Source organism: Chironomus tepperi, unplaced genomic scaffold (assembly GCF_022539635.2).
Source record: "Chironomus tepperi strain 1889 unplaced genomic scaffold, CSIRO-AGI_Ctep_v1 contig_376, whole genome shotgun sequence".
In the NCBI taxonomy this organism is placed as follows: domain Eukaryota; kingdom Metazoa; phylum Arthropoda; class Insecta; order Diptera; family Chironomidae; genus Chironomus; species Chironomus tepperi.
The window spans coordinates 3,801,124-3,817,500 of NW_027226498.1; the positions used below are offsets into that span (position 1 = coordinate 3,801,124).

Sequence of the window (16,377 nt, forward strand, 5' to 3'; positions counted from 1 at the left end):
ATATTTATAATTCATTATAATATAGTTTTCAAAATCAATATATCAGTAAAAATCCGGATTTATTAAAATGCAGGTAAATATGTGACTAAGTGCTTTAATCTTATAACATTCAATAAATAAAGGATATATATTATTACTATTAATCTTATAGGCTATACATCAATGACAAAACGAACTCTAAATTCTCTTAATTGCGAAATACTACATATCATATTCCGATAATACCAATTGATAAAAAAAAACAAAACAATTGAGTTTTGTGATAATGAAAAGACATTTATGACTTTATAGTTTTAATTTAATTGATACAATTCAACTGATGACATGGCATATTTATTAAAATACTTTGAATTATGTTGATTGCAGAAAAAAATTGTTACGTTTAAGCTATAAAAAGATTATGAGACGATAACAATAGAATTGACGTCTGACACGACAGTGAAATTTTAGGAAAACAAGCTCTCAAAATACAAATGTTATTAAAAATGTTTGCCTCTAACTGAGATACTGCTGATAGTATCAACGACGTGTTTAAATTGGAATGAACGTAATCATTCACATATGATGTTATTCAGGAGCAAATCATCTGAAAGATTAATATTTAATAAATATTTACTTTAGGCACGCATGTTTAATGTTTACCAATAGAAGGAACTTTTTTGCTAATTAAATTTTTAATTCTTTCGAATTATCTTCTTGGTTCATAGAAATGGCGCGCGTTGTAAATGTGCTTATTGTAATAATGGTATGTAATTTTTTTGATTACCATTTGATTACAATCGAAAGAATTCTTTGGCAAAAAAGTTTAAACCCAATTGTATAGTTCCTTACGTTTAAAAATTAAAATGGTGAATATATTTTGGCGCAGTAAAAGTGATTACGTTTTATGAAGTCCTTGAATGTATGACTTTTCTTAAAATTATCAATTTACGGGTTCAAACGCCATCAAGGACAATAAATATATTTTTTATTATTTTTTAAACTCGATCACTATCATCACTATTATACCCTAGTGTACACCATTATACCGATCGTTACTATTTTTGTTACTATTTTAGTATTAGATATAAAATAAATGAAATAGTCCTGTAGATTCATATTATCGCAATGAATGGCAATAAATTCGAGCATAAAATTTGAAAGATACTCGTAAGATATTGCAATTTAATTAGTGTGTATTAGTGTAATTTGTGTATACGGAATATACAAATTTGTATAAATGGAAATTATCCCATTTTTTAAAAATTTAAATTTTTCAAATAAAATGCTGCCTCTCAAACTTAGCAAACTTAGCACACTTGATGAGAATCTATAAACACTTTTGAACCATAAATCACTAAATACTCATTAATCATCAATCATCTTAGTTATCCTGTTGACAATATAAAACTAGAATCATGACCTATTATTTTATATACAGTCATAATAGCACCAATAATGATCTTTATTTCAATTGCTGTAAACAAGTTTATTTCTGGTTATCTCCAATTAAAACAAATGATTATAAAAGATTCTACCAAATTTCATATTACAAAAAAAAAAAAAAAAAAAAAAATGAGCGAAATTTAAAGCAAGTCAATGAAATTTATTTAATTAAGGAATTAAAGAACCTCAGTCATTTTACTTATTTTTTGTGTTTTTAAGAGTCTTCAAAACAAATATAAATTAAATCATCCTACACGTGCGGTTAGTGAACTTGACACATCGTGCTTCTGTTTTGCTTTTCTTTATAAATGGTGAAAATATAATCATCCATGATTTTTTTGTTCTTTAAGTTTTAATCTAAATACCCCGAGTGGCCAAAAATACGTTACAATTAGTCATCAATTATTATAACGTATTATTGTCCACTCGTGTATTTCAATTTGGTTTACTAAACTTTTTCGTCCTTCTTGATTACTTACTTCGCTGGTCGCACAGATCAATTGTGATCCATGACCTCCCACAGGAATCGTCTGAAGCTGGCTCTATCGCTGGCTTCCACTTGCACATTTCCGATACCAAGTGCAATACTATCTCTATCGATAGCTTCCTTCCAAGAGTTCTTTGGACGTTCACGGGTTGTTCTTGATTAATGACCTAAATAGTTTATTAAATTATTTTTTTAAATGAAATCCTAAGCTTCGGTTTATATTTCACAACGTTCCTAACCTCAAAGTTTTCTAGAATTTGAAGTTATATATTGGAAAGAAATATAAAAACTGTAAACTTATTGTGTAGAATTTCTATCACCTCGCGACTTATTTGTGTGATTTTGGACTTTGGAATTGTGTTCATTGCATTCTTTTTAAATTGCAAAATATTTCTACTTTTATATTATATACATATATATGTAAGGGATTAAATCTAATCAAAAGTATTTGTTGGGAAATCTTTGTACTCTGATATTACGAAATATAAACTTCTAGGATTAAAAATAAATTAGAAAATTGTAAATAAAAAAACTCCATGGGGAATTAGGAAAGCCGAAGTCTGATTCCGAAGCTAACAAAATGTCAAGTGTAACGGTATACTTCTCGTGGGATCCGCTGTTCAATATACCGCTAACGATCCCTATGAAAGATATTAAAAGTCTTTCCAAACCCTGCCTGAAGAGTGATAGCATTACAATCAATATATGAATAGTATGGTTTAAAACTTATCATCTTCGAACTCAACGAAGAAAACAACACTTTGTTAATAATTTTTAATTCAATATTTCATTTAAATTTGATAAAAACCTTTGTGCTAATTAGCAATAAAAAATTTAACTTTCTGAAAACATTTAATAAGTCATTTAATAACAAAAATAACACTTTGTTATATTTGTTCTCTCTATAAATAAGTTTATGAATATTTAAGCATCCTTTATTTACATTTTTAATATTTATTCTATTTATAATCATGCTATCTGGCTATGGAAACAAAACAAGACATTTGAAATTTTATTTCAAAATATTAGTGAGAATAAAATAAAAACACAAAGTACAGAAGTCAAGCCTCCACATTTTCTTTTTCTCCATATTAATGAACATTTTTCTGTCTGATCAGCCAAGAACTGATGAAACTAGCATTGAGAACAAGCTTGAATTATAATAATATGAAATATTGATATTTAATAACTTTGTGCGCGTGGCATAAAGTCCACAGTGTGATTCGAGTAGACTTTAAACTCACCGTCAATAACAAATATTTCGGTTTAAACTAGTATGATCATCATTGGAGTAGAATAATTATGTCGATGTCATATCGTAGTGTTTCTTAATCTGTGTCAGAGTTGTTGCCTTTTATGTTGTAATTAATAAACTTGAGTATTATCTCTGTAAACTATTGTTTGTGATACAATTTCTAGATTAAATTGGTGACAACACCCGAATTTTGTTTTTGTTGTCAAGTAGAAATTATCAACGTGGAGTAAATAATTCTTTAAGTCTTTAATGCTCATAATTTAAGGATTTAATTAAATTTATATTAGGTATATAAAAATATTTGTAAATTTTTCTTAAAACTAATAAATTAAATAATGCACACATTTATGATTATGAAATTATATTACCAACTCTGAGTTTCATGCTAGTTAGAACTCTAAACTGATAAGGAAATCAGAAAGTGTCAAAACGAATTATTGCTGATGAATAGAATTATAGAGCAACAATCCATCTATCCAAAGTCTTTAATTTTCAGGTTATTAGATTAATTGCTCTTTGGGCTCATGAATAAAAAATGAAGGACTATTTTTACGACTCGTTGTATGCTTAGATTATTAAATGAAGCTTTCGTAACTGTAGATTATGCTTATGATTGAGCATTATATGACTAGTAAAGTGAATGAAACCCAATACGGATTAATACACTCTGTAACATAGAAAGACTCGTTGATAGACTAAGCTTCCCTGAGTGCATATGTATACGTTAAATATTAGTCAATATCTAGTTAATGACTAGTTCTAAGGGAACTTTGTCCACTCGGGTACACTTCAATAGATAAGTCAAACTTCGCTTGTCATATGTTTAAAATTTAAAGGTCGTCAAACGATAAGGTTTGATATTTTTGAAGCAACAGCTGTACGATGTCTCGATATTGTGGTTTCTCGGGTTTTAAATTACTTGTTTGCTTGCTTACAGACATACAGCTTTTAAAGTTACTTTGACTTGAGGCCAATTTTTGAAGCAAAAAGTCACACTGGTAAAGTGTATTAAAATCTGGTGAATAGCAGTAAAACTTCCTAAAAACAAAAAGCGTGATTTCAAAATCAGAGTATGCTGAGAGCAACGCTCACGAGCATGCTCACCTAGTATAATTAAGATGACAGTAGTTTTAAAGGCAATTTTGAGAATTTTGCTAAACATGTATTTGCAGGTTGGTGCAAAATATCACGATTTAATCACTTTACTTCTTAATCTACTTATCATCTTTGCACGTTCTATCAAATCTTTCTGTTTTTGTCAAAATCCATTTATTCTTATCTTCATTCAATAATTAAGCGAGATTCTCTACAAATTCAGCAAAACAACAATGACAAAAAATTCGTCATAGAAACCGGCTTTAATTTTTTTATCTGTTGTCAAGTGCTCGCCACAACGAAAAGTAAAATGAAAAAAATGTAAAAAACAAACAAACAAATTCGTAAGGCTTCGCTGTCGTTCTCTTTTCGTTTCATTTCCACAGTATTGTTTAAAAAAAACAGCTGATTACATGAAGATAAAAATTGTGTGAGTGATGTACTTAAAGGAAAACAAGTTAAATTGATCATAGACTTGTTGAATGATTCTGATAAATTCGAGTAGTCATGTTGCTCTAATTGAGATGATGATGAAGAAAAAAACTTGAAATAATTTATGACTCATTGAAAATGTTATTGAAGTTTGATTTTTTTTTGTCGATCATGACAGTCAAGTGTGCGATTTGACAGCATTATGTGATAATTTGAATTCGACAATTGTTTTATTGCTTAGAAGGTTGACGTGGTTGTAACTAAATGATATGCGTTTGTATATTTAAAAAAATAAATTTATGGTAAAGATGATATATTTAGGGTGGCCACCGGATTTTCTCATATAATCGGGACGCTTCTAAGTTTGGAAATATTGGGATGATTTTGGACTATTTTGAGTATTAATATTCAAAGAACTAGTTAAACTACGTTAGTTACTTTTAAAACAGTGCAGAAAATAATTGAAATACCGAAAAAATATTTTCAGTCCTGGGCTTGAACTCGGACCTTCAAAAGGAATCAATGTCAATATTTATGTGGAGTTTTCGAATCGAAGAAAAATCGGGACATTTTGAGGCTTTGTCGGGACAAAGCAACAAGACAGAAAAGGACAGCAGCGTTTCGGCAAAATACAGCAGATGGCCGTCCTATATATAATTCAGTTAATTACCACCGAGTTGTGCCGTCGAACAAAAAGACTGTCTACCACAGTTAATGTTTAATTTTGTACTAGATCTAAAAATAGTCATTGGAAATAGTATAATAGATTTTTAAAAAATTCAAGAATTTTTGTTTAGAAAAAAAGTGATTTTAATTGCTAACATTCCATAAAAATTTTTAAAAGACATCAAAACGAAATCCTGTTTTTCTTGATCTTTAGAGCAAAAAATGTTGCTAGAAAGAATATAATTTGAAATAAATGACAAAATTTCATCAGAAAGAAAATAAAGATTTAAAATAAATAAATAAATAAATAAATAAATAAATATATAAATGTTTATAGAAGTTTAAATCACTGCCATTCTTGATAATTTTGTTAATTTGTCAACATCTATTGATGTCTGTCCTGAAAATTATTTGCTGATTATTTTCATGCGTCATGATGTCACAAAGATCAAGAGACAGACAAAGAAGCAGGATCAGGAGATATTTGAAAATATGTTGATCAAATATCCCAAACAGACAATCCTCATCTTAATAGTAATGCTCATGAATATTCTCAATCATTATAACTGAGCCAAATATCCCAAACAGATAATACTCATCTTAATGAGAATGCTCATGAATATTCTAAAACAATATAACTGAGCATTCTCAATTTTGTGAGGATACTCATTAGCATGCTCCATATACACATGTTCGAGTATTTTAATTGTATTATCGACAAAAAGAATAAGCCGTAATTGTTTATAATACACTTCCTGGTCCAGAAAACAACTAGCCAACCTTGAATGAAAATTCTTATCGCTTGAAAATATTTAGTATGAAGTTGGTAATAATAAAGATTTATTTTGAGGAAGTTATCCAGAGACACTTTTGAGATAAAATGTATTATTTCATCAAATTAATTATTTGTTCAAAAACGTTAAAAATAGAACAGTCTCAATAAAAAACAATAATAAGATACAGTATGTTACACTAGAGTATGTTATACTCTTTGTAGAATCAGCAAAGTGAAATAAAATTTATTCACAAGTTTCAAATGGCAAAAACTGTCGTTAAATAAATTTATTCAAAGCTTCAAATGTAAAAAAAACTGGATCTAAGTATAGCCAAGGTCATTATTGTTTTTGTTATGATTATATTTTCTAAAGAACCATAAAGGATTTATTTTTTATCATTTGTGATGAATTTATTTACTTATAAAAGTGGGTATATATGGAATACATATACTTATGTGCTTGTATTTTTTAAGAAAAGTTTAAAACTTGTTTGGATGAAACTTTTTATTTTATTTTGGATACTGTTGATCAGGTGATTTTTTTGCGGTGATGATAATTGTTAACATTTGCTGGATTTTAGGTCCTATTAGGCGTATGCAATCTATAAACTGCTGGAAAGGCCTTAAAAATTGATATTCAAATATATAAAAATAGTCAATTTTTGGGTATTTTTGGACCACCACTGGGTTTAGCCATTTCAGTTGTCAATTGTCTATTGCCTTTAAGTCAAATGTATGTTTATAGTTAATTATAATCTACAAAATAATCGCTGTTCTTCTTTCCAATCATCATTATTCGAGTTTTCAAATGAGCACACTTAAATACTTGTAGACGAGCCCTCATTTTTATCAGTTCCATTTCAGTCTGTTGGAAGGAAAAAATAAACTCACATTTTTAATCTCATGTTGCCATATTCAGTCTCAACAATAAAAGATCACCTCATATTGACTCTTAATAATTATTTTTAAAATCTAGAGACAATAAAAATTTTTATCAGGACATTGTCCTTTTAATTACAGAACTGAGTGAATCTATAATCTTTAAATTTTGATTCAGACTCAATTCCTTGCTTATTCTAATCAACAACCAAACAAAAATTCCTCATCAACAAATGGAATTTTCCTATCTCTCAAACAGGAATAAGCAACAAGAATAAAAATAAAAACAATTTTGTTATGATTATCTCTTTCAAATCTTTTTACTCGACTTCTTATTCTTTTTTTCACAGATTCTTGTGTTTTTTGAAGTTCATTGGTTGCCATACGACAGAACTTCTCAGTACATGAATAAGTAAACAATAAATTTCATATTGATTGTACTGAATATTGACCGCAAGTTCACCATAAGCCAATTTATTATCATCTTCCCATGATCTTTTTTAATTTTAAAAGAAGAAAGAAGCTTTAATGGTTTGGTACTGATAAAATAAATATAGGCGTAATGAGTTTTGCGCTCAATTTTCAATGCTTTTGTTCTGTAGTATTTTTTGGGTAACAAAATCAAAAAATCTTAATGAATAATTATGTAGCTAAAATAGAGATTAAGTGTTTAAAAATTTTATTTATTTTATTAAATTGTTCCGTCTGGAATCCAAGAAATAAAATTTCAAAATTGTGAATATTGGCCAACTTAAAAAAATTACTTTAAAACAGCTTTCTACTATAATTCCTGGGATCAATTTCTCCGCGGATAATACGATACGGTATAGTTACACCACTGGTACGGTACAATGGTGCACTTGGAATGGTAAAGTGGTATACTAGCCCCTTAGTAGTTTACTTATACTGTACCGTACCGTACAACCACCGGATAAATCGGCCCCTGTGATTAAATTTAGCTCCCGATATATTCTGTTAACTTTAAATTTAACATAATTATTATACAAAAATATCCATTAAGTATTGAAGTTTTAAATAGTTTCTATAAATAAATTAAAAACAAACGAAACGAAATGGTGAAAATGCTTCTCGTGTATATACATATATTAACACATAGCATCACGCCACTCTTGAAAACTCTTGCCATTTGTTTTGATTGTGTATTCATTTATACGATATCAGTTTGGCTTGTTGCTAAGTGAGGATGTTTTTATATAAATATAGCGAACTCATGATAGTCGTTGTTTCAAGCTTTTTCTTCTCTGTCGTTAACGCCTTGTAATTCATATAAAATCGCGGTTAAAAATATTTTTAAAAGAAAATACTCAAAAACTCATCAACATTAAAGACGATGATAAGATAACGAAACAGAACCTAAAGCGTTTTGGAGTCTCTTTTCGTCATACACACAAAATTGTTTTGTTTTCGTTTCTTCTCCGAAAGAAAATAAGTTATCAAGCCCAGTTCATTCGTTTTATTATTGTTTCAAGAGTCTTTTGAGGCTCGTTTATTTTTTTTTCTATGTCGATGTCTCAATTTCTGGACTTTCTTCTTTTTAAATGATTATTTCACCTCGTTAAAATCTTTGTCTTATCATTTGCAGACAGCGTTGCTTGCTTTGCTATTGTGATCTCCTTTTTATATTCAGCACTGTCCCGAATAGCACAAATCTTTCAATCGATCATAAATTCAACCCTTTTTGTCGGATACGGTTTGAATCCGGTACCATAACGGCCTTATGTTGGAATTTGGATCAATATACTTACTTGTGCTATTTAGGTGTACTCAAAATCAAATTAAGATTTAAGATATCGAAAAAATACTCTTCAGTTGAATGATATCAATTTACTTTTTCTTATCATGACGTTTAAAGAGTTGTATACTTCCGTCTAGTTAATTAAACAATAATGTTTACTTTAGATATCTCTCTTTTCAAATCTGGCTTTTGATTATTATGTAAAATAAAAGTAAAATAGAATAATCCCTCACCAAACATGTTGGAAAATTTTTAATCAATTTTAATTCAACAGTTCTCTTTGTTTCTATGGGGATTTATATGTTAACTTTAAATTCTGAAATTCTCAAAAAAATCTACATTTAAATAATAACAAATCTACAAAGCTTCATAATTTTCAAGAACAAACTCTTTGCTACACAAAATTCACCCGTGAATATAATATATAATGACTGAAGGGCTCAGTCTTGTGAGCTGGAGGCAGTGCGATTTTAAATTTGTTGTACCACACCCTTTAGACCTACAGTTTATAGTGGGATCCGAACCACTTGCAAGCTCTGCACATTGCAAAGACACGAGTACGTCATATGAATTTAGTTACCCTTGAATTTACCTAGTTATAATTCGTGTGCGCAAGATTTCGTAATCAAAGACATCCAAATACTAGTATATCCTTGTATACCTAGCAGTGGAGACACATTATATGCCAAAGACCTCAAAACTCCACCCAACACACGAACCGAGCTTCATAACTAGAACGGTGAAATGGAAAAAGAGCTTCGAAAATTAGACATGGCCTGGGATTGAACCCAGGACCTTTGGCACGGAAGGCCAACGCTCTACCATTTAGGCTACTTATGCCATTTCACCGCTCGTGAATATAAATAATTTAAAAAAATAAAATTCCAAAAAGTTTTAAAAACTTTTAAAAATACCAAAATTTATTTTCCTTAAACTTATGCAACACAGTGGACACATTTTTGCACGCAATATGAAAAATCAATGTAAATACAACAGTTTTTCTTCTTACCTACGAATAATCGAGGCAAACTGCAGTATCTTTACACTCATGTCGGATTTTTTCTAAATTAAATCTCGTATCGTGTTTAATTATCTAAAACCTTTGTTCTACACATCTTCTTTATCACAAGAATGAGCGACAACTGAAATTATAAACACAAAGAGTTATTTTGCATTTGTAATTTATTTTGTAGTGCTTCGTGCGAAGTATGGCTTAGTTTAATTACAAAAATAGATGACAAAGGCTCGATGCATTTTCACAAAAGATAAAGAAGAAGCTGTCATTGTCAGTAACACATACTTTTTCATTTTTTTATCAACTCCCTAAAACAGTCGTATGGTGCCGCGGAACAATAGTGTGTCGTTATTTTTTTTTTAAATTGTTTTTAATTTAATGCCGTTTTTTCGGTTTTGACTTATAACCAAGGTGTACTGTGATACACAAAATGTTGTCTACCAATGCTCTACTATTAAAAATAGGTCAATAGGAACTAATCATCACCATTAAATAAATAGTTATTTTTTTAAGTAATGCCATTTTATTCTTTAATATTTTTCACTTATAGTAATAATATGTATTATGTTACATTTAATGTTTCGTTTTTCATACAGTTTACTTTCAAAATAAATTCACAGTATTCTTATAATTAATATCTTAAATTAAAATATCAAAAAATTTTCAGTACAAAATTTATAATATTTGTTAAAACATTTTTGAACATTTAAGAGCAGCACATAAATTGATTACTTTTACATTGCGCAATCGATATTTGAATTTTCTTACAGTTCCACATGCGTGCTGTATCCTCACACTTGCACTTTGCTGATGTAAATTTGTTGCGCAATTTATACGGTTTGAGCGGATATTTTTTACTTATATTAATCTCATTCAATGTTTTCTCGGGCTTTATTGAGTCCAATGGTTGTATGCGAATTATTTTTTTATTTCCTCTGTCTTTTATGCATTTAGATTATACACATTTTTTATGTTATACGTATTGATGAAGTTATTACGAAGAGGATAAATTGAAGTAGAAAATACTGAAAATAATGATAAAAACTTTAATTTGTATGCATACCTGATGCTTTGTGATTTGACTTTGAATCATCAGATACATCATTGTTGCCAGTCGTTAACATTATTGCATCTTGTATTTTGCCCGTACGAACATTTATGATATGTAATTTCATTACTTTAGCATCTGTTGATTCTCTCGGTGTCAACAGTTTGAAATCCGATGCCATTGTTGGATCAATTCTGCGCTTTATTACTTTATCGATTCTTCGATTTGCTCGCTCACTTGGTAAAACTTGAATTACCGTAACATTACTGTCTTTCGTCAGCTTTCCCTTTTCATGCATTACTGATGCTGTACGATGATGATGATGTTGATGATGATGTTGTTGCTGTTGATCATGCGATGTTAGTGACCGCAACGATTCCATTTTAACTACTTTAAATTGTGCAACAATCACATCGATACTACTCATCATAACGAGAATTATTAGACTGAGAGTTTTTTGCACGCAGCAATTCAAGTTTAATGATAAATATTACAACAGCATCATTACCGGATTAATAAATATGAAATAGAAGAGAAATTGTTGTAATGATTGCAAATAAATAAAATAAAAAAAAAATCTTAATGGTAATTAATAGAACTGAGTTCAACGAACATTTCTCCCGTTTTTATTCTATGCTATCGTTAGGGGCCGTTCATTTATTACGTTATCTCTCCGCTTGTTTCAAAATTTTCATACAATAAAAGTGTTAAAACTCATAGACCAAACTTAATAAGTGAACGAACCATTGAGGAAAATTTCAGAATATCTTGTGAGTTTCTAATGTTTTGAAATGTTCATAAATAATCATGATTACTAAGATAATAAAATATCAAATGCGAAATTTATTTTAATTTTCACTTTACAGTTCATGGTTTACATGTGAAATGTTTTAAGCATGATTTTATAATTTATCTTAATTTTATTTTGGCAGCGCACAAAGTAAATCTTGATAGTTTTACTACTTCCATGTTATTGAAGAGCTTCTTTAGACTTGTTAGAAATTGTTTATAATTTCTTTCTTTGTACATTTTATGTTAACATCACTTTAATTTGCAGATTGTTGACGCAAGGAAGCAGAACATCACTAAGAAAAAAAGCTTGAACAGGTAATTTTAGCTTCAAGATATTAATGCATTTTGTACATAAAACATCTTCAGAACTCATCTTCAATCAATGATAATTGTATCCGATATGTATGAGGAAAATGTTTATGCATTGCATGAGTGTCGGCATATAAATTTTAAAAATTCTTAGAAAAGTAAAAGTGCAACAGCGCATTTTTGCATAAATTACAGATTTTAAAATAAACATAAATTTAATGACATGATAAAATGTGACGTGCAGAGATGTAACCATTAGTTTTACTAGTCATTTCAAAAATGATGTCACAATCCTCCGAGAGGAGCACGAGCCTCCAAAGTACTCTTCTGGCTACGCATCTGCTGATCATATTTATGCCAAAGTTTCTTTACTAAAATTGACCAGTGCAAGGCATACATACGAAGATGCCAATACGGTGACTAAATCTAATTATATTTTATGACGTTTCCATTAAACGACTAGTAAATTATTTAAAAAATAGACTTTTTTATGACCAATTAATTCTTCTTCTAATTGAATAATATTTATAAAGCTTATTCATCTACTAACCGCTACATTAATACATTTTTCAAGTAGAAAGCGTTAAAAAACGGTTTAAGATACATCCCGAGTGTAATATACTACGATAAGTTTAAAATATAATTTTCATATTTCTTCAAGAATTTTCACATATTCAAAATCTAGTTTTTGGTCATGCTTTATATTCTAACAAATAAAATATATTATTTAAAACCCTGTAAGCCATTATCTATTATTACCTTTTCATTCCACTCAATCAAAAATAACTTGTGCATAACAATTGCGACTCGAAATATGCTCTATCATAAATATTGATAATATTTTATGCAAAATGAAAAGGATGCTATGAACGTAAGAAAAGAAAACGAAAGACGACGAATAAAAGAATGTAAGAATCAAAGTAAAGAAATTATGATGCAGTAAACACAATTGGAGGCTGGAGCTAATAAACGATGATGGTTAAACAAAGAATAATTGCAAATTATTAGTGCACATTCACTATTCTTACTCATTTTCTATCTCATTTTGTCAGTTTTACCGCGTTATTGACCTAGACAAAAGGAACAAGTCAATGACGATCGTCTAACTAAGAATAGTACTATTATTACTTTTACGAAGCATGCAACATAAAAAGACTAATAGATAAATCGTCTGTATCGTGGAATTCTTGAGAATTTTTAGTGAGAACGAAAAGCGAACAAAAGCAAAAGAATACGAAAATTTTCGAATGAAATTAAAAGTTTTTTTTTCGTGCTGAAACGCGAAACATGTTGAGAATTTATAAAAGAATCTGGAAGAATCGGAAGAAATAAAATGATGAAACAAAAGAGTTTTTTGTTGTGTTTTTGACTTTCTACGAATATCTTTTGCTTTTATTTTGATAATTATCTGAATCGATTTCATTTAAAATGCAGTTAAAAATCCCTCAAGCAAAACTATTAGAAAATGCTAATTTCTAGAATATTCGGAAAAATATCTTCTAGTTTCGAATTAAAGTATTCTACTATTCAGCATTTGATCACATCCCACAAAAATCAAGATTATAGAACAAATTCCCACCAGAATAACTGGTTGCATAAAACGTCACCACCGATCGCAATCAGCAGATGTTTCTATCTCATATGCATGACTAATCGTCAAACCAGCTTAATTGCCTTAAGTACTGCTTATTAATAGTCAAAGCAACAACATTATTCATCCACTACATCCAGTAAAAAATATCTATGTTGCATTTGATTTTAAAGTATCCTTGCAGATCGTAAAAGAAGAAATCAGCATAAATAAAGTTGTAAATTATGTAGTATGACAAAAAGTTTGTGCCTGGAATTTCACATCATAATTAGAAAATAGATTTATTTAACTGAAATATCGCCGAGAAAAACAAGGTCACATTGACGCTTCGAGTTTTTTGCTTTTCATATGTTCCTTTCTAAATAAAAAGTGATTAGATTTTGGGCATGGTAGGAATCAGCCATTATTCCCGTATTTCTTGTATTTTAGAGCCCAACTTTAAACCCTCAAATACATGCAAATCATACGTTGCAGGCCTATCATCGAGACTTCCATCCAGATGCACGATGCGAATATGTCCACTGCATGGATTTCTACCCAAATTACTAGTTTTAAGTGTTATTTAAATAAAATGAAATATAAAAGATATCAAGAATTTGCCTAAAGGATTCCAACCTTGCATGTTCTTGCATGCATGTATTATACAAAGAATTCTATCATTAAACACTTTTACATTACATTACAGAGCACAAAGCATAGTACTAAACTGTATTTAATATGCTCAACAATTCTTTTAATGATAGAGCTTGTGTTGAAACAAACATTTTAACACCCACCAAGATTCCTGGATACTATTGTAGTACAAAAATGTTTATAAAGAGAAGAAAAACAAAATGATAAATAGTATTGAATGCCTTACGATAAATATGTAAATCTCATGTTGATTGATTTTCACACTTTTTGCACAACACACTTGATTGTTTTTTAATTAAAATTAACAAAATTTGCAGCAATTTTTGTATTGCTGATACTTAGTACTACAAATTTAATAAATTAATAATCAAAAATAAACTATAGATCAATTAGCACTGTTTATTCGGGAGCGATGTACACAGCAAGAGATCAAAATAGTAAATAAATTTCTATCAAGAACTTACGCTGATTCTTATATACACATCACGTATATTACGGTTGCTTCGGCTTTCTAACCAGAACTTTTTACGGTGAGATGAATTTCAGCTTCTCTCGCTAAATTTCTTCTTCTTCGACTTCATCGAGCAGAGTTTTTGAAATGATGTCTTGATGACTTTGTTTTGCTGTTTTTATCTAAAAAAAGAGTATTCTGTCGAAGTGTCTCGGTGGCGGAATGCTTTAGTATTTTGAAACCTAATTGTTGCAATACCTATCCAATGATAATATGAAGTGCAAACGAAGCTCATATCCTTTCTTTTTAGGCTACAGGCAGTAATGTCGTTGAAAGAAAGATTCGGATCCCTAATATGAACTTTAGTTCTAGGTTTGAGTGAGGTGGTATAGTGGACCTCTCACCAGTTAAGCTGCTATTAGCTCTAAGACGTAGGTAACACAAAGCTCTGAGTCGTTTAGATCTGAACAACTAAAATTTATTTTTTTTTCAAGTGCGCTACTTAACCTGGTTAACATAAAATAAAAAGAATTATGTACTCATCTTTAACGGGCTTATTGTGAAGATCAAATGAATTTTTGCCAAGAATTTTGCAGAAGAACTAAAACTCTTTCTCTTCTTATGCTCTCTTTTTTCCCTTTTAGTTGTAAATTCTTCCATTGCACGTCATTCACAACATAACACAAATACACCTTCAAAGCACTTGTGGATTGAATGATTATTGTTATCAATTTTTTTTCTCTTTTCTTATTTATCCTAAGGCAAGAAGAAGAGACACAAGAGAATTTATGATCTTTATTTTTATTTAGCATGCATGAAAAGGATAAGATTCTTATATATGTATGAACATGTCGCATATTATTCACACAGGAAGTTATTAATGCAACAATTACTGCATCGTTTTGATTTTTCTATGATTTCTTGTTCTTTTAACCTCGTTGATGATTTTTAGCGTAGTTTTTGAAAAATGGGCATTAAATAATACATTTTGTCTGACTAACTAGATAGTTTCACTCATTAAAAAGAACATTAACATACATTAAGATTGAGTCTGAAATTAAGGCTTAACAAAAAATATTGCATCACAGTCGAAAACAAAATCGTCTTTCTTTCGACACAAAATTTTAAAACCATGAATTTTGAAAGCTTTGAACATGGTGTGCAATTAAATAATTTTTTAAATGAGCGATAACTTGAACGAAAAGATCTTAACCCTTTTTAGAAACTGCAATCAAAACATGGCTTATCCGTGGAGCTTGCGACAGACAAATATTAAAATCTACACAAATTTTTTTGAATCTTCGATGAAAAGTTACTGCGTTAATAAAAATCATTATTCTGCCAAGATAAAATAGTAAGAACATAAAAGTAAATTTTCAATTTGAATGAATATATTTTTTGGTTTTTTGAAATTTCAGTTTTTTTAATTTCCTGCTTCAGACTTACAGAATTGACAAATATTTCCTTAATGCTTCAAGACTTTGGGTTTGAAGTCATGAAATACTTCCACACATGAGACATATGATGCAAAAATCTGTCTTTTTTTTTTTTTTGCAAAATTATAGCCGATTATTCCAAAACACGTGTTAAAAAAACGCGGCCTTGCTTCGCTCGGCCGCAGACTATTGTATTCGTTGTTTAATAATTTTTCATAAAGTAAAAATTTTTCATTTATAAATATGTTTTATCCAAAGTTATTTTATTAGTATTGTTTTGGTGAATGGAGTAATGCGTAAATTGTATTGTGCTATTTTTGAAGAAATGTATC

The 16,377-nt window shown here is 29.4% G+C and overlaps 1 protein-coding gene and 1 long non-coding RNA gene across 3 annotated transcripts; one reads left to right on the top strand and one right to left on the bottom strand.

Annotated features, from left to right (window-relative positions):
- The first annotated feature begins 4,700 nt into the window (after positions 1-4,700).
- On the top strand, positions 4,701-8,088 carry LOC139096214 (uncharacterized). Its single transcript, XR_011544935.1, has 2 exons — positions 4,701-6,471; positions 7,365-8,088. It is a non-coding gene; the product is annotated as an uncharacterized lncRNA (long non-coding RNA).
- A 2,221-nt stretch (positions 8,089-10,309) lies between these two features.
- Positions 10,310-14,648, bottom strand: LOC139096013 (uncharacterized). 2 transcript variants are annotated; one of them, XM_070647619.1, is made up of 3 exons: positions 14,623-14,648; positions 10,849-11,279; positions 10,310-10,724 (listed from the first exon to the last, which is right to left on the bottom strand). In XM_070647619.1, exons 2-3 carry the CDS (start codon positions 11,261-11,263, stop codon positions 10,492-10,494), a joined length of 648 nt encoding a protein of 215 aa, XP_070503720.1. In that variant the 5' UTR covers positions 11,264-11,279; positions 14,623-14,648; the 3' UTR covers positions 10,310-10,491. The 2 variants fall into 2 exon arrangements, with proteins under 2 accessions (XP_070503720.1, XP_070503719.1); XM_070647618.1 differs by lacking the exon at positions 14,623-14,648 and adding an exon at positions 14,385-14,573.
- Positions 14,649-16,377: the final 1,729 nt, after the last annotated feature.